The sequence below is a fragment of the Ambystoma mexicanum genome, chromosome 7p, assembly GCF_040938575.1.
Source record: "Ambystoma mexicanum isolate Mex_15411 chromosome 7p, UKY_AmexF1_1, whole genome shotgun sequence".
NCBI lineage: Eukaryota > Metazoa > Chordata > Amphibia > Caudata > Ambystomatidae > Ambystoma > Ambystoma mexicanum.
Window position 1 is genome coordinate 880647517 of NC_090939.1, and position 19030 is coordinate 880666546.

The window sequence follows — 19030 nt, forward strand, 5'->3', positions numbered from 1 at the left end:
AGGCACACCAGGGAAGACCTTTAACTTCAGCACGTCTCTCTCAGTGCAGCCATGGCCAGACAAGGTTTGTGAACACAGGACCAATTCAGAACCTGCAGATGAAACCTGTCCTTCTCTCGTCCCGGCAACCCTTTAGTGATCACACTTCCAACCTTGTGCTCTTCTCCTTCTGTTACTACTGCCAGCCTTCCAACTCCTGCTCCAGCTCCTTCCTTCAGCTCCTTCCTGCTGCAGCCTTTTACACCTCGCGGTTGTGGCAATTAACTTCAGGTGCATGCCCTTAATGTCAATTGCCTGACCTGTCAAAGGCTATTAGGCCAGCGTGCCTATCCTTTACTTCTACATGCCTCCTCAGCCCTCTTCTTCATCTCATTCCCTGTGGGATTCTGGGACATGTAGGTTATTCCACTTTTAATGGTAGTTTTAATTCCCTTAGAAGAGGGATTGTGGGTTTTAATCCTACTAGAGACAGATGGTATAGAAAAGGCCACATTTTCGTCACTCCTTTTGGTATACCTTTGGCATTGCGGAAGATTGTTATTTTTAGGGACACAAAAGACCTGTACTTTTGATATAATATGCTGCAGGGTTACAACTTTAGAGTTTTCCACTTCAGTCTTACAAAGGAGGTTAGGATATATTAAAGTGCCAATAAGTCAGAACCTCCTCTGACATGGTGGTAAGAGTATCAATCTCAGACACTCTGCCTCATTCCACAGAATCTCCCCACTACCCAGGGCCTTGTTCCCACCCAGGTGATCCTTCCGCTGTATACACCACCCCCAGGATTGGGATGAGAAAGCCTGTGCCCTCTCCTGGCCACCTGGGAGGAGACTTTGGGTAGGGTTTTGGTGAGGGATCTGCAGGATTCCCCACAGTTTCCTTTAGTTTAGTTTATTTTAGGCAGAGAAATCCTTGTCAAGGTAGAGATAGTGAGGCGTTTATCCAACCTTTTTATTTAATCAAATGGTGAATTTTGAAAACTCTTTGGGCCTCATCACGAGTCTGGCGTTATCCCGGCGATACTGCCAGCGCAAATATCGTTACTGCTACTCCATCTGGCGGTATTAGCGCCAGATCATGAGTAGCGGTTGGGCGGGTATTGCCCATTCCCCATTGGGTCCAGGAGACCCAATGGGGCTGAGGGGCACTAGTACCGCCGGCAACAATTGTGCCGGGGGTAATAGTGCCAAAAACAGCTGAAAACAGGCGGTAAGTGGACATTTTTACCACCAGGTTTTTGCTGGAGGTAAAACTCCAACATATCATCCAACTCATAATAGGGCCAGCCCTTAAAGGCATCGGTAATAGAGTTACCGCCGCATTTAAGGGCTACTGCTTAACTCATGTTTAGGCCCTTCACAAAGTTGACAGTCTCACATTTCTGACCCTTCACAAATGATGTCAGGAGTGGGATTGGAATCAATTGACACAAATGGGGGAACCCTTAGATTTGAGAAACTTAGCAAAAGAGCCTCTGCTCCCACTATAGCTACTGAGCAATCAATAGGTTTAGAATAAATATATAGTAGTAGAGAGGAGTTAATTCAACTAGGAGAAAGGGCTTTGAACCCCACAGCTTTAATTTTCATTCCTCCCCAGTGTACTTATGCTCTCCTTGCCTCTAAGTTAGGTCTGCCTTGGCACTGTGTGGGATATTTTGACCCACTCAGCTGTGCTATGCTACATCACTTTGCTGCATTGGTGCAAGAAACTGCAAATGGCCTCACTGACTCCTGTGCATGCCAAGATCTCTAAACTGCATTTTTGTAACAACCAGAAAATGGCTGGACCCCCTACCACACACATTTCAGGTGGGGGGAACAGAGTACTCACTGCAGGAATGTGCCAGTGTGCTCTGCAACAGTTAACATGGAGTGAAGTGAAAGAAGCAGCATTATTTTGCTGAAAACCCAGAATGCCTCTTTAAAATGACACTTTCCCAACCTTAAAAGTGCTGCTTGGTGCTAAATTCATCAATTTATCACGAACCACTGTGATTAAAAAGGTCCTGCAATGCCCAGAATCATTCATTGGGCCTCATTACGACCCTGGCGTTACGGGTTTAACAGCGCCGTAAAAGGTGTCGGCGCTATTAAACCCTTAACGCCTGATTACGAGGTCCCTTTGCGGGACCCGACCTTAACGGCTGTTTTTTCCAGCCGTTAAAGTAGGGACCCGCAAAGGGACTTTGGTGCTAATAACGGTACCACAATTTGCGGTACCGCTATTAGCACCTTCCCCATTCCCATAGAGCCCTATGGGGCGAAAATGGGAATGGGGAAGGGCCATGGTTCAATGGGGAATTACCGCCCCGCCAACCTTGGAATGGGCTGGTAATTCCCCATTGAACCATGGCCGCCCCGTTACGACACCGGCACCAACCATGGTGCTAATAGCGCCATGGTTTAGCGCCGGTGTTGTAATGAGGGCCATTGTGTCCCAGAGGAACCGGGCCTCATTTGAATGACAGCTCCTGTCAAATGTATCTTTGAAGAATCAACCAGAGGCTTTGTTTTCATTTTACACAGGAAATGCGTCTATTTTCTTTGCAACAGTATCAAGAATCAGCTGTCGAGAGAAAGACTCTAAATAGATGCCTGTAACTGTATCCATGCTGCAGAACAACTTCAGCACTCAAGAAAAGAACCATATCTGCACAAAGTGTATTTGCTGGAGATGAAAACCGGATTTAAGGAAATAGTAAAATGTGCTTTTTCCTGACTGAAGGGGGAAAATCGCGTATTTTAAAGTACATTGTTGTGTAAAGGCCTGATTACTTAGAAATGTAAAAGGATTTGTTATTGGTAGAAATACACCTATACACTGTTTTAATTCCATAGGTTTAAAATCAAGATTTAAAAGGAGAAAATCAAAGCTAAATCCCAGGCTGAGATGGCAAACTATATTTAAAAAAAAACTTGCTCTGCCAGTTGCTAGCCCTGAGAAAGGGTGACACCTCATAAACCTCTGGAGCAGGAAAGGCTAATTGCTAGCTTGGAGGCTTTGAATACCCAGGACAAAGAGACTTCCCAAGTCATCCTCAGACCTTAGTCTTTGCTCCAGGCTGATACACTACCAGGCTGAGACTCTCACCTATCAAGTGTGAGGGGCAGTGAACTTCAATCAAGAGAGAGGCCGCTCATCCTGCTTCAAAGGAATTGACATTTGCTTGCAGTTGGGGAAATGAAAAGAAAACTGATGAAGTGACAATAGACTTCCTGTTGGTTTTAAAAGCCTATTTTTTAACTAAACTTTAAAAGCATTCAACTTTGCAGCAAGAATGAGGAAGAATATGAAAAGTTTGTAGTTTTAAATGTAATTTTATGCTCTATCGTTGAAAACTTGGTAGAACTCCTTACTGCATAAGGAACAGAAGTTGTAAAGAATGCCAGATTGCGGGGAAAGTATTCATATTGCGAACATCACATTTTATACACACATCACAGGGGTAAATGCGCATCTGTGTACAAAGCTGGGAAATTGTAGGCCAAATCTTTCATGGTTAAAATTGCTAAAATGTAGCAGAAAGGCTAAACCAGGCCCCACAGAGTTGGGGTTTGGATTGAAATGTGACCCACAAAATATGTAACCTGTGCATCTGATTTTCTCAGAGGTTATAAATGTATAAATATATTTGTGGTAAAATTAGATTTTGGTTCCATTAGCTAGGGGAGGTTTCTAGTCATTGTAAAAATCATCCCATAAACATGACATCCTTTTCTGTGATTCAATCAGCGAAGGGCTAGGAGGAGACTTCTACCTTGCTCAATCCTGTTATTAGAGGCGGGAGTAGTAAGCCTGCCCCTGCCATATAGTGTAGTGATGTCATTTGGCATGATAAATAAGGGAACCTGACAGCACAAATGAACACTGATGCCTGACTTTCTTCCTGATTTCCTGCGTGGCATCCTGTTCCTGACTTTTTCATCCTGCTTGATCCTGATTCCAGATTTCACTGCAAAGCCAAGGCCTATGCATTGCTGAACCCCTTTTCAGCTAGGCCTCAAATTCTAAAAATCCCAAAAACCCAAGGGAAGCATCCTGATCCAACCTGGCTTGCTACTGCTAGATGCATGCCTGCAAACTTACCATCTCACTGATCTCCAGTCTCCAGTAACCAGAAAGGCCAGTCCAGTACAGTCTGGTGACCAGAACTGCCTAGATGATCCTATCCCGCCAGATTTGCCCAGCTGTCCTTGGTTAGACCAAAATCTTAAATTAAAGTGGACTGTAAGTATTAATAGGAATCATAGAAAACCATAGCATACCTTGCCTTGTCTCATCCCAATCTGTAAACCATCCTATCCTTACCTTAATCACTTGTAACATTGTCAGAATCCTAATTGCCATCCTGTCTTTGATTTATCTTGCTAAGCGCCATTTCTTTAGTCATTTTTATCTTGTGTAAATATTAAACTATCGATCCTACTTCGAGTGATCCGACTGCTTCCGCCGGGGCGGGCTCTGGGGATCTGGTGTTGAAGTCATGAATCAACTCTAGAGCTTACTGTGTCCTTCTTTGGTATTCTGGCCGGAATGCTCTAGCATAGAGTAAAATTATAGTAAATATTTTCCTGTCCAAACTGAGTTTCTTTTCTGTTTTCAATAACACATTTTTCTAAGAACACCTGTCATTCAACATTGCATATCTTGCTCAGTTTAATAGCTAGAGACATCATTTCAACTCTGGATTATACCTTAAAAACCGTTTGGTCAATTTTAGGTGGAAATCCACAATTTAGCAAAGTTTTACATGTGTGATTTTTATCCTAAATTATTTTCAACCTTCTATTCGGATTCAAAGTGTTTATTTTTGCTCAAACTATAGCTCATGATTGTTAGTATCTTTCCAAGGTTGCTCCCATAGAGATTTGTACTGATTGAAGGATTTTTGCACACATTCATTGTTTTACCCAGCCATTTCTGAATGTCATTTTAAAGTGTAGGATTTAAAATCTGCTTTTCTCTCTTGTTTGGGGAGGGAAGGTTGGATTCGAATTCTGTCTTCCATTCTTTTTTCCTGATTACCCACTGCTTCCTTATATCTATTTAGAATTGTTTATTTGTGGGTTGAGGAATATTGAAGGGGGGAATCTTCACGTAAATGCTAACTTTCCAAACAAGCCAAAAGTGTTCTTTTCTCTGGTGTTTTCCACCTGTGTTGCCAAAGAGTGAATTTAAGTGCATTCCATACCTCCTATCTGTTATTGTCACCACATTGGTGATTGCTGCTCCCTATTCAAAAGTATATGTTTGATTTGAATTTTAAATCAATAAATAAATAAATATTACCTTTACCAACCAGCCTGATTCCTGGTCCATCGTGACCTCGGGTAATTTGAGAAGGGTTGTGATATGAGTGGTATATCACTCAAAATATTGAACCTATAGATATAATAAAATAAGCATTTCAGCTGTGCGCTGCATACTAGGCTGAGACGGGGTGTATCGCCTGATTGAAATACTTAACATGTGGCCTAGACGTATTGCCTGGAGTAATTGATTAAGGCTACAGAGGAGATGTTAAAGTATTGGTGCAAAATAATGGAAACAAAGCATTCCAAATTAAAGCAGGAGAAAGGATTGCCCAAGGCATTTTGGGGAAAGCTATGTTTCCAAAACCAAAAGAAGTTAAGAACAGTGGTCAAACCGGCAGAGGAACTCAAGGTTTTGGGGAAGCAGATCTTAAACCAGTAGCCGAAGTTAATCTAGAAAGTGAAGGCGAGGTTATTTCTGACTTAGCTTTTGTACAACGCAATGATGCCTTGCAAGCAGAAACTTTTAATCAGGTAACCAGTGAGGAAGAAGGGAGAAAAAGGAATGGTCGATTTCTTTCCTATAAACCGCATTATTACATAGGAGTGATGTAGATTCTTCCCGTAGTCCTAGGACTCAAATTGTAATTCACAAGAGTCATACAAATATTGTGATGGAAATGGCTCATGCTCATTTAACAGGGGAACATTTAGGAACAGCTAAAACACAAGTTTAAATTATAAATAGATTCTATTTGCCAGGAATTCATGCCGATATAAAGAATTGGTTTATTCCAATTTAAAGTGCTACCTCTTGGGTTGCATGGGGCTTCTGCTACTTTCAGAGACTTGTGGATCAGGTTTTAAAGCCCCTCATCATTATCCATAGTAAATCTTGACCTGAACACATGTCACATGTCACATTTGTATCAATTCACCCGGGAATTAAGAAAAGCAGTCCTGATGGCAAATCCAAAAAAATGTCATCTGGCTAGATCGGCCGTAAAAAGTCAATAATAGGACAGCAAATTTACTTTACATTGGGTGAACTGCAACCCTACTAAAAAGGGTAAGACCTGTAATTGTACAGTACTATGAGTGTCAGGTAACAAGATGATAGCAGTTCTGGTATTTTACAAAGAGTGAGACTTAGATAAAATATTGTTAAACAGTATACAGGTCAACAATATAATAACGATAAAAAGAACTCTATTTCCACCCTCCCCCCCCTTCCTTGGCCCTGCAACACTGACACACGCACACAATATATTTTTTACCTAGAAAGCACAAGGTGTCATGTATTGTTACAAGCATGGTTTCTGGAGATTCATGGTGTGGGGTTAAAACACAAGGAAGTCACATTTTTTAGTATGTGTGAAATAATTGAGTTATAAATTACATATGTACTTCATTTTTCTATTTTTTTTCATTTGTATCAATATGAATAGCCCGGATTTGAGAAAGGCGCAGTCGCCGAAACACGTGTCATCCAAGAAGGGCTTTACCTTTATCAAAGCAAAAAATAAACAAAGAATTATTTTCATCAGAAACAACAGTTGTTTGGAATTCTTCATTTATCTACTGTGGCGCAAAGAAGTGTAGTCACTGTTATGCTTTTTCTCAAAACCCAAACAATACAAGCCCAACAGATATTGCCAAAGGCGAAAGGGGAGTAATGGAAGACCCGAGGTTGTGAAACTTGCTATTCAAGTTTTTGTAAAACATAACAACAGATGATATAAACACGCATTGCTAAAGCCAAGAAAGAAGCAGAATAAGTGTCTATCCTTGTAAATATTTGGTTACTTGCACAGTCGGGAAACGAAAGTGGCAAAAAGGCTGTTCTTCTGAAAAACATTATTCTGAAGGAGAGGAGCATAATTTGTAGAGTAGTATTAAAGGTCACAATGTGAATCTTGTTTTCCTGAAAAGTTTTAAAAAGTTTAATGCTGCAAAATAACGAGCATTGTGAAGTTGTTCTAAGTTGGAGATTACCACTGAAGCACGTTCTGTTTTGTGAAATGCTGTTCGGCAAGGGAATAAACCTGTTTGGCAAAACTTTGAAGTAGTAGGCCTGGCATGGGAGTAAACTAGGTGTGAGGGAGGTAGTAAGGCTAGCATGGGAGTAAATCAGGTAACAGTTGATAAAGTGCTGAACTGTGGTCCTAGCAAACATAATTGATGTTGTTTGTGGTGCTGAAGGAAGAATTTATAAACCTGCTGTAGAGGAGTTACATTTCTTCAGAAATATTCAGTTTTGGCAAATCATCCTGACAAAGACAATCATTGTTGCTTATGTGAAGAAGACCAATCTGAGGCTCATTCTTAGTCAAAGAAGAGAAAGAACATTCTATTTTCTTTGGCACATCATTGAAGTGACAGAACCTTCTGTTGGCAGGTTGAAGTTACCCAGAACTGTATTGGAACTTGTTTTACGAATCATGATTTTCTTATTTCTTTTTGAACCGTGGGACAGAATCCTGCTTAAATCTAGGGAAGGAGAATTCACCCACATCTTATGAAGGTCATATTATGACTTCAATTGTTATATAACATTTTGTTGAATTGAACTACCATGCATTTCCTTATTGATTTATTAAATGTAGTGTGAGGGACAGATATCCTTTGTTAGAGTGTTTCCTTTAGTTTATTTTAGGCAGGGAAATACTCATCTAGTGAGGCATTTATCCAACCTTTTTATTTAACAAAATGTCGAATTTTGAAAACTGGTTACAAAGCTGTCCTCCTCACATTTCTGCCCCATCACAGAGCTATAACACACAGAATGTGAAGTCAGGAAGGGTGTTGGGCACTATAACACACTGTCAAGTCAAGAAGTGTTTTGCTGGACATTATAACACACAGACTATGGAGTCAAGAAGGGTACCGGTCAGTATAACACACTAGGCGTCATTATGGGGCTGCTGGCAAAACCCGCTGTTAGGCAGCGGGTTACCGGCAACCCCGTAACATTGTTTCCGCCACCTGACTTCTCCATGCCACTGGGATATTATGGCAGGCGGCGGAAATGGGAAATCCCCATTCGGAATGGGGTCACTGAAGCACCAACACCATTGCTAACAGTGCTGGTGCTTCAGTGAAACCACTGCCGGTAGGGGCCTGAACTCCCATCAGGTCAGGCCTGCTGGGGGTTCCGTGCCCCTACCGGCAAACCCTTAGTTTGGCGGTCTGGAAAAGGGTGCTGGTTGTCACACGCACCTGTGTCTCTGCAGGAGCGATGGACGAGCCTCCCTTGACCCCGAGTCTTCACTTCCCCTGTTTCACCCGGAGGAATACCTGTCAAATACAAGGTGTACACTCAGACCTGAATTCACCCGATTCCCCTGGGCCCTTCCCTTCTCTATACTGTGTGCTGTGATGTCCCCCTATGGGCTTACCTTGATCTTTAGTAGGGTGTGCACTCCATTCTGCATTCGCAGGGGTGCGATTCACTCATGTGATTGGGGCCAATGTCTGTAGGCTGAGTTCAGATGCCAAACGCTGTTTTATGCCTTCACAGCGAGGGCGAGAGTTCAAGGCGCCAGTTTCTTCACTGGCTAGAAAGTCCTTCCCACAAGCGGGCGTTGCGTGGAGAATGTTGAGTGTCCAAAATTGTCCGTATTGTCTTTGTTTGCCGGTATTTTTGTGGGTGAGTAGCGCTGTGTGTAGAAGCTAGCTGCTGGTAGGTTTGCGCAGCGCCTTCAATTCGAATACGCCTGGTAATGTCTCTCCCTTTCCCTTGCAGGAGAAATTATGTGGTATTAGCGCTTCGAGTCCGAGTTCAGCGCTACTGGAGACTTGGTGGTTGGGTAAGTTTGCACGGAGGCTTTTGGTAAGTATGCACCGCGTAGAGAGAGAGAGAGCGCAGTGAAATAAGTGTCTGTGTTATTGGAGCGAATGCAATGAATAATGTCTCTTCTTTCTTACAGGGGTTTGTGCGCTCGTGCAACTAACCTGGATTCCAGCGTCGCGGGAAGATTCAGTGAGTATACGCAGCGTTACTGATGTGTGCATGTTAATGCTGTTCTTCTTTGTGCTTAAAGGTGCCAGCATAGAAGTCCCCTCTTGAATGGAGATAGCTGGGGCGTGGAGTAAGAACCAGGTAAACTGAAGCTGAATGATCTGGAGCAGGTAAGCAGAAGCAGGATGATCCGGAGCAGGTAAGCAGAAGCAGGATGATCCGGAGCAGGAAAGCAGAAACAGGATGATCCGGAGCAGTAAGCAGATGCTGGCTGATCCAGAGCACAGCAAGTGTGTTGCTGAGACAGCTCACAGTAAGCAACACGAAGCACTGGAAGAATCTTGGGTGTGGCTTATATAGCCAGCCACACCCAAACACTAGAGGGCTCATGAGTTATCATGCACTTCCTGTTTGGCAACAGGAAGTGGTAACCAGGAAATTACTACAAACGCTAGGAAGGAATGAAAGGAGGGATTTGTTATGGGCTCTTTGTGTACCTATGCCAGGCCTGCCAAGCCTCCACCCAGCTTGCCCCAACTACCTGCCTGATACCCATGACACTGGTATGTTGCTACCGGCACCCTTATTTCCAGACCGCCAAGCTCGTAATGAGGTCCACTGACTGTCAAGCCAGTCAAGGAGGGTGCTGGACGCTGTAACATACAGACTGTCAAGTCAAGAAGTGTGCTGGGCACTATAACCCAGACTGTCAAGTCAAGAAGTGTGCTGGGCACTATAACCCAGACTGTCAAGTCAAGAAGTGTACTGGGCACTATAACACAGACTGTCAAGTCAAGAAGGATGCTGGGCGCTATAACACACACACTGTCAAAATCAAGAAGGGTGCTTGGCACTATATCCCTGAGACTGGGTCTAAGTTGGGCAATCTTAGGAAAGCTTAGCATTCACTTAGTTAGGCCCTTGGAGCTCATTTAGTTACCCCATCTAGGCTTCCCTAGCTTAAGTAAATGCTCTTCAGAAAAACGAATTTAAAGGACAGGGGGATCATAGGGGTGGACCCCTGCCTCACTGTTAAGTTCTCTCCACTTGCTGCAGTATCCATCCTGACATATTATTATAGCCATGTCTCTTAGGTTCTAGTTCAACGTCTGGGCCCTATCAGAGCCTAGCCTGACCGATCCTGTGGTGTGAAAAGAAAGATGTTGACCCCCACTTTTGTCTTGGGTTTTCTGTTCATCGTACTTCACACAGTCTTTAAAACATGTCTGAAAAGGCTATTTAAAATGTGATTCAATGTTGCTCAGTAAAGGCCATTCTGCATAAACTGGCTTAAACCATTTTAGATCTATCGTTTCAGCCTACTCCACAAGATACATTTATGTTTATAACCCATGTAACAGCATTCAGCATCAGTTTTCTAAATGTATTTAGCACAAGGGTTCGGAAGATATAACAATAAATAAATGATAACACTCTCACTCATAATATTATTTATTTTGTAGAATACTGTCCTCACATTGCTGAAACTGCCCAAGCACACCAAAATGCAAAAGATGTTAGAAAATGTGTTTGCCTCCTCTAATTCACACTAGTCATCTCTGACAACATCTGGGTAGGTCGTAATTTAAAATCTGTTCTCTTCTTCGAAATAATTATTTTCAAGGTCACAGAAGGTTGGGATTATCTAAGTCAAGAAAAAGTGAAACAACCACATTTGATTTTAATATCAGTGTCTGGAATTTGCTGGCCAATCGAAGCAACTTGCGCTATTTGCGTCAAAAATTCAATCCAGAGTAATCAATCATGTTCAGAAGTGCGGCTACTGTAAGTCTTATCCTGCTCCGCTTCCTCCATATTGCTTCCAGCATCTGCCGCAGTAGACCGCCCATCTGTATCTGGCACATCTTCTGGGCCATCAGTTTTACTTTCCACACGTTCTTCATCTTCTGTTGGCTCTTCTTGTGTATCCGTTTCTTCCTCTCCATCGCTCTCTTTCTCACGATTAGCTTTCGTCAGCTGGGTTTTTTCACTCTTCACTTTTTCTGTCTCATCCCTCTGCATTTCTCCATTTCTTTGCGTTGGTAGCTTCTCATTTTTTGAATTCTGCTTCTCATCTTTCAACACCTTGTTTGGTATTTTTTCTGCCTTGGGATCCTGCCGCTTGGCTTCCTCTCGCTTGCCCCCAGCTACTTCTGCTTTTGGCTGCTGTTTGCCTTTTTGAGGAGATTTTTCCTCTGATCTTGCTTCCCTTGTGCCATTTGCCTGGTTGTCCTCTTTCTTTGGCCTGCTTTTACTTGACTCCCTTTCTATTTTTTTGCTTCCCTTTGGCCGGGTCTGAAACAGATAAAAAAAACATATGAAACGTGAGTTAATCAGCACAATACGTTTTCATTCTCCTATTGCATTTCTGTTGTATAGCAGATCAGCATTTCAGTCTCTATTTGTGTATACTTTCAGCGAGAGATACTTCTTGGAGATCAGTTGATGGTGATGCTCATGAAACCCCTTAAAGAATTTATATCACATTGAACACTTATGTAGTGATACCCTTTGAAAGCACTGCAAATCTATGCCTAAGACCCCCACCCAATATTGTTTGTTTATTCTTTAAATTACCGATTTAGTATTACTAATGTAGGAGGCGGCAAAAAGCAGCTTAAAAAATGTTTTGGACTATGGTTTCCATCATCCCTCACCATTGACTTGACTGGCTAGTGCTTATGGGAGTTGTAGGAAAGCTATCTGGAGTGCTGTAGGTATGGTGGCTAAGTTGCTCACATTGGAACCTGCAACACAGCATTCTAATATCATCTTCAGCATATCATAATAATTCTGTTTTTTTATATAGCGCTGCAATCACCAGGAATCCAGGTTATAGCACTTGATAACCAATATTACTCATTACCTTAATTATTACCCACGATATGGTACTCAATGTGTCATGTTGGGGGCGTGGATGGGAGGTTGAGCTGACCTGACAGGGTATAGAACCAATGACACACAGCACGTTAAGCTTTCACCTTTTAACGAAAATGTGTATTATGCTTTATCTCGTGTGCCTAAAAGTGTAAATATGTGTAATGTAATGTGTGACAAATCCCGGAAATGTGTCCCTTCTCCCTAAGGGGGAGCCACTCCTAAGGGTCTGTGGAGATGAGCCTTCTACACAATACCCACCCTAGGGGACAGTGCAAGCGAGTGTCGGGATCCCGTTGGGGGTGACCCTCCCACCCCCTGTTGGGACAAGGAATGCACAAGTAAGGATTTCATTTCACCTCCCCTCACTGCAAAGTCCCAAGTGTTTGTTGGTTATATGGGAACTGAACAGGGCAATCAGGTACAGTGCCCCTTTAAAGTGGATGGTTTGGTTTCTGACCTGTATTTGTTGGCGCCTCTCTGTGAAAACCAGGACCAATGGAATCTTCCCTTCCATTACAGCGAGGGACCTAAATAAACCTGGATATCAACAAAGCGACAGAGAATCAGCCAGAGAGTGCGAAACGCCGGTTTGCACAGACGGGCAGAGCCGGAAGTCTCCTCTCACAGGAGGAACAGAGCCGGAGAGCCACTCAGTTGGCATGGTGGGTGGAGACCTCATGCAGTAAATGGAATTCTGCCTCTCTGACGATGGGGGGAACCCGGCGAACCCGGGACCGCTGAGAGAAGAAGCAAAACCAATTGAATGGAGATCTACTGGCATGCTGCTTCTCTGACGCAAAAGTCCTGAATGGGAAGAACCAACACAGGGAAGCTGACCATGTAGAGCAGAGCCAGGTTGAGAATGCAGGTCCGTGTTGGCCAGAGACACCACTACCGAGCATCACCGCTGAAGAGAAGGTAAGCGGCATCCCAGGATGAGTGGGTGGAGGATGGTGAGGCCACAACCAAGCCCATGCAGGGCTGATACTCTGCATACCCCACTAGAAGGTGCCAGAACTGACAGGCAAAGTAGTGTAAGAGACACCCACAGCCCAAACGGGGCTGAAAAGCTGAATATCCCTTCAGTGTGTGCAAGAACTCACAAGCAAAGCAGCCCACACAGGGCTGAGAAACCAAATATCCCCCGAGAGGGTGTCAGAACTGACCACAAAAGCAGGGCTGAGCAGGTTCATAGCTGAAGCCGGGCTGCTAATCTTAAAACCCTAGGAAGGGGATGAGAGAAACCACAATGAAAGCAGGGCTGAGCAAGCCTGCAGCCCATGCCGGCCTGATAAACTGAAGGACCCAGGAGGGCGTGAGAGAAACCACAACCAAAGGTGAGTTAAGCAGGCCTGTAGCCTCCTCGAGGCTGAAAGTAGTGATATACAGCCAGGCATAATGAGCAAATTGTGATTATCGACCTATACAAACTAGGAGAACCTGTTATGTTTAATGCATCCCTGAAGAAGGAATACACCAGAAACTGTTCGGACTGGATGATGAAGTTGCTGTTTTGCCAATAGGACAATGAGAGACATGTGGTTGTTTGTTGAAACTACCAGGCCAAGAGCTGGAAAAAACTTTGAGAACTCTTGGGTGGGGGTCAGAAAACCAGTCACCACTGATTTACCCAAGGTGAGAGTAAAACTAAACTAAAGCTTAAGTTGTCTTTCTTTCTTTTCATAGTGATAGGACAAGCATTAGAACAGCCAGCATAGGTTTTGACAGAGAACAGAGTTTATATGTTAGACAGCCTGATAAGCACCCATTTGTTTTGTTTTTTTGTAGTGGGGAAGCCATTGTAGAGGCACGGTTTAGAAGAGGTTTTCTTTGCTTTCTAAAATAAAGAAGCATCTTGTTCAAACGTGTCCTCTTGTCCGCCTCCTATGTCTGACTTACCACAAATGCAAATATGTAAAGGAACAATTGTACAATGTTTGTGCCATCTAGTATTGTCTTAGTTCCATGCTTTTCCAGCAGGATTCCTGCAGTAGGATGAAAGCATTCTGCCACAAAACGTGATCTAGAGCCAACCACAGCCTCTCCAACTACCAACATGGTCCTCTTTCCCCCCTATTCTAATGTGAAACACCCTTTCCCCTCATCCAAATCTCGTTTGAACACTTTTTATTTCGGCTTCCTGAGGGATTCCTGCATTGAGCTAACAAAAAAAAATGGTGGCTTTTAATTTATGCAAAGCATCACTGCTGCAATGCACCATTGAGCACATTTCAAGTTTTTGAGAGTGCGCCACTCTCGTCTCTGTTGAATTTTTAAAAAGCTACTGGGCTGATTCACAGCAACCCTAAAAAAGGAATATCTGCAACGCTTTTTTTTTTCTTATTTGGTGCAAATTCGTCCAGCAGTTTTCGTGCTACAGGTGTTCAATGGAAGCAACTTTTTCTGTATGGGAGAATGAGTGGGGAAAGGCTGAACGCTGCGTTTTTGTTCTCTCATTACATTTCAAACCGTTTAACCTATTTTTTCCAAAATCTACATTTTGGTGGGGCCCATGCGAGAGAGGGCTTTTTGGGAACAATTCATACAAATCATGCAAACGATATTAGCAAAAGAGTTTGGGGAAAAATCAATGCAAGTAGGTTTTATCTGAACTATAGGCTGGCAATCTATTATACATATTTCCTATTTTTAATCACCTACTAAAAAGCATGCAGATTCGATAAGAATACATTGTAAATGCTGTCTGTAAAGCATAATTTGCAGGCTGTCTTCACATTTTTTAAAGAAGTAGAGAGTGAAGATGAAGAGTAAAGGCAATTTATCTTGAATTTACTCTTCACTTGTAAACACGGTTTTTAACTGTTTACAATTGCAGGCAGGGGACTCAAAAGCACATAAGTACTAATGCTAGTGGCCCCCTGCATGCAATGTACATTTTTTGCAAAATGACCTACTTGGTCTTTTAGCCTAATTTTGAAAATAGTTTTTTGAGGACCCTCCCTTGGTTCGCTAGCAAATTTACAGCAACATTCCCAAGAAAACGGTTTGCAAAATTGCAAACACAAGAGGGCATTTTTTTAAATTTCTTTAAAGCTTAGGTTACTGCAATGCACCATTGGAGCGATAGAAACATTTTTTTGAACCAGGCATACCCCTAACCTGTCAATTTAAAATCAAAAACTATTGGACGGATTTTAACCAAAACAACAAAGGCATATCTGCGACACTTGGTGCCCAATTTGTTTCTTGTTTGGTGCAAATCAATCCAGCGGTTTTTACGCTACAGGTGTTCAATGGAAGCCCCTTTTTCTTAATGGAAAAGTGAATGGGAGTAGGCTGAAACAGCTTAAGGCATTTTCCCCAAGTTTCCAGTTTATATTCATTGAAAACAAGGTGTTAAAGTGAAATTATGGTTACGTTGCCATAACACACCCCTGTTAAATTCAGTGAAAAAATATTGACCAAGGAAACCACAGTATACACTGTGCCTGGCCAGGGGGCCTCACAGCCAATCAGGATGCTTGGAACAGGGGCTTTACCTCATGGGAAAATCTGCGTTCCAAGCCTCCTTAGAAGCCGGAGTCCACCATCTTCCCAGCCAAGCAGCAGGTACGCACAGGGACGTCATTTAGGGGTCGCCAGAGGTCTCCCTTGCGACCTCTGTGCTCTCCCTTGCGACCTCTAAAAGAAAAGAAAAAAATGCGCCTTTGTCTGTTCTTAAACGCCTCAACTCAGGCTTTCATCCTTCTGGGGTCCATAAATGAGTACCAACACAGGTTGGGTGATACTGGGTGTACATTTTTTCTATATAAAGCACTTAAGTGTAAGTGCTGTATAATAACACATCATTACTATTTGGTCATGGACGTCTGCTTGCATTCACAGTAATTTGGTAATATGGGCCTATACACACTGATCTTAATGATACATATGGCGATCTATTCCTGTATGAAATGTACATCACATTATAGTGATATTGTAACTCTATTTTTCGTAGTGTACAATGCTATGTGATGCCACTACCTGTTTTGTCAACGGGTGAAAGGCCGTGTTCCATCGCTTCCCGCGATATCACTTCGGGGTGGGTTCAAATGACATCACTTCCTGTGATGTCTTCAGGGGTCAAGGGTCGTGTGATGTCACTTCCGCTACCCCTGGCATTTTGGTGAAATGACGTCCCTGGGTACGCACATTTATTTTATTATTAAAAATAGTATGGCTGGGGGTCGTGGCCTGGATCGACACCGATGTGGCCGCTCCTTTAATGGCCCCGCTCGAGTCCCGCGGCATCCAGCGAAACACAGCCTTTGCAGCAGGCATCCAGCTATGATTTCTCAACTTATGTATTCATGAGAGTCTGAGGCGCCCATAGCTCGCTTTTGAGACGGCTGAGCTCCGCGGAACCCCTGAAATTTCCAGCCTAATGTTTCCCCCCGGGGCCCACAGTTACGATCTCAAGATGGCCGCCAGCAGCTATGGCCCCAGCCCAAGGCAGTGAGTGGCGGGCAAAGGAGAGACAGGGGGTGAGTGGAATTTCCGATCCCGCTGGAGTCGGAGCTAACCTGATGGATCGGCGGGTTGCTGGGCCCCCTCCCGCCCCAGACAAGTGCGAGTGAGACTCCGGCGCTCCGGAGAGTGGCGCTCCCCCGCATCGGCTGAACCGGCTCTGGAGGAGGGGCTTGCCCGAAGAAGCGACCCTAATGCTTCCCTCCTACGCGGAGCCAACGCACCCAAAGAGAGGCGGCGAAGCTCCTCCAAGAGACAAGCGCCCGTCGATAAAGCGGGACTTATCCCCGCCAGAGACGAAGATGCGGAACCCGGGGGAGCCGAACGCAATCGAGCGGAGGGCTAGCCTTGGTGGCCTCGGCGTTCGCTCCTGCCCTCCGGATCTGCCGAGGGGGCGGCTGTGAGGGGAGAGCTGCCGGGACCCAGGTAGGCACCTCTGAGGCGTTGCGCGACCGGTGTCCACTCTCTCCTGCCCGCTCCTGGCCGGGTGAGGGGCGCGGTTCAGACGGCCTCGTTCCGAGCCCCCGAAGAGCTGCTGCAGCAGGTAACTCCCTGGGCGGGCTGAGGACCGGAGCCACCCTGGGAAGGCCCGGTCCTCTTCTCCTGAGTGAGATTCATTGGGCCTGCAGCTGCCCCCCCCTCTCCCTCCATTTGGGGCTGGCAGCCAGCGAAGCAGTAGCACAGAGTTCCCCCCTACTGGTTCGACCCGGGACATAGCTATTCATTGAGCTCCTTCTGCATGGGAATGTTGGCAAGGTAGAGAGACCTACCGAATGGCCTGCCAACTGCAGAGCTACGGTGCTGTGAGGGCCCTTCTGATAAACAGCCAAACCTGCCACACAGTGCTCGAGTCCATCCTCTGGCCCAACTACTTCCTGGAGCGCCCCTGCCCACTTTCCTTACTGCTGGTCGACCCACACTGGAGGACAGGCCTCCCTGGGGTTTCTTGATCATCCCACTGTTGCTGACTCCTCACGAACATTCTGAAAGATCTCGCCGAGAGAGACTCCCAGCTCTTTAGCGCTGTATCACCGCCTTTGCAGAGCCTCAGACCTCCACCTAAGTGAGGCGCCTGCAGGTCTGCCCTGCTCATCCCCTTTCCGTTCATCCAAGACGGGGCTCTGCGAGCTCTGCAATGGTGAGGTCTGTAAAGGGAACCAAAACTGCTGATATCTCCGTAATGCTGCTGGCGACAGACAAGCCCAAGAAACCAGACCCCCCGAAACTCACTCCGCAGAAGTCCTCTGAGGAGCAGGGAAAATTAGCAACTGAGGGGGATATTCAGGCCTTTATGCTAGACATTAAAGAAGAATTTAGATCTTGCATAGCTGAATTCACCGCAAAACTAGAAAATACGGACCAGCAAGTCACGGAGGCGGAGCAGAGACTGAGTGAGGTCGAGGATTTAACTCAAAGTCATGATGCCTCCATAGTAGAGATGCAGCGAGCAATCCACGCACTCCAGAATAGGAATGAGCTACTGGAATTTAAGCAGGAAAATCTAGAAAATAGGGCCCGAAGAAATAACCTGCGCATCCGTGGAGTGCCCTCATCCGTCCCGGATAAAGATCTTCCACAATACATAGGAAACTTCTTTCAAACCTTACTCCCGCAAATGGACCAAACCCAGCTGATCCTTGACCGAACCCATAGGCTGCGCCCGAGACGGGGGGGGTGCATGGATCCCCCTCCGGACGTGATAACTAGGGTCCACTTTTATTCTACTAAGGAAGCTCTAGCAGCGATCAGCCGCACCAAAGACGAACTGTCCTTCATGAGCTCCCCGCTGCAGATCTATCAGGATCTCTCCCTCACGACCTTGCATAAGAGAAGAGCTCTCAAACCCCTGACCCAGTTCCTGCAGAGCCGGAAGATCGGTTACCGATGGCTATTCCCGACGGCTCTCCAATTTACGTACCAAGGGACCCAGCACTCGATAAGTCACCTTGAGGACGCTGAGTCTATCCTCCATCCGACCTCTCCGAGACCTGCGTCCCCCCGCAGTCCATCTCCCACCCCTGATGACTCACGTCTGCCTCCTCGGACTCAGTCTCATTCTGCCTGGTCAAAGACACAGAGACGCCGAAAATAAGACAGTACTACAAGACCCTCAACTCAAAAGCTTATGCCTGCTGCAACATGATCAACAATAAGATTGCCGCAGGTCCCTTGCAGTCCTTCCCCCCACTCCAATGTGTATGTCACCTTCCCACCCTTGGAGACAAACTCAGTCCTGTTTGATGGCCCTAGCCCTGTTGGCTCTTGGGGCGGAATTGGCCCTGTTGGCCGGAGAATCTGCCGGGAAGGAAGCCCCGGCCTCCTCTAAAATGTTGGCCCTGTTGGCCAGGGGACCGGCCGGAAAGTAAACCTTGGCTTCCCCCAAAATGTTCTGTTCGATCTCCCGTTGGAGAAAACACAAAATTCGATCACCGGAGAGCGACATAGAAGCCGAGCCTATAGATGA

At 45.0% G+C, this 19030-nt stretch overlaps 1 protein-coding gene across 1 annotated transcript in view; it reads right to left on the reverse strand.

Moving 5' to 3' along the window:
* Positions 1 to 10655: 10655 nt before the first annotated feature.
* Positions 10656 to 19030, reverse strand: part of CFAP97D2 (CFAP97 domain containing 2) — a 211647-nt gene continuing 203272 nt past the window's right edge. The window contains exon 5 of the mRNA XM_069637120.1: positions 10656 to 11514. Coding sequence (XP_069493221.1) covers positions 10978 to 11514 — 537 coding nt within the window. The 3' untranslated portion in view covers positions 10656 to 10977. The remainder of the gene's footprint in view (positions 11515 to 19030) is intronic.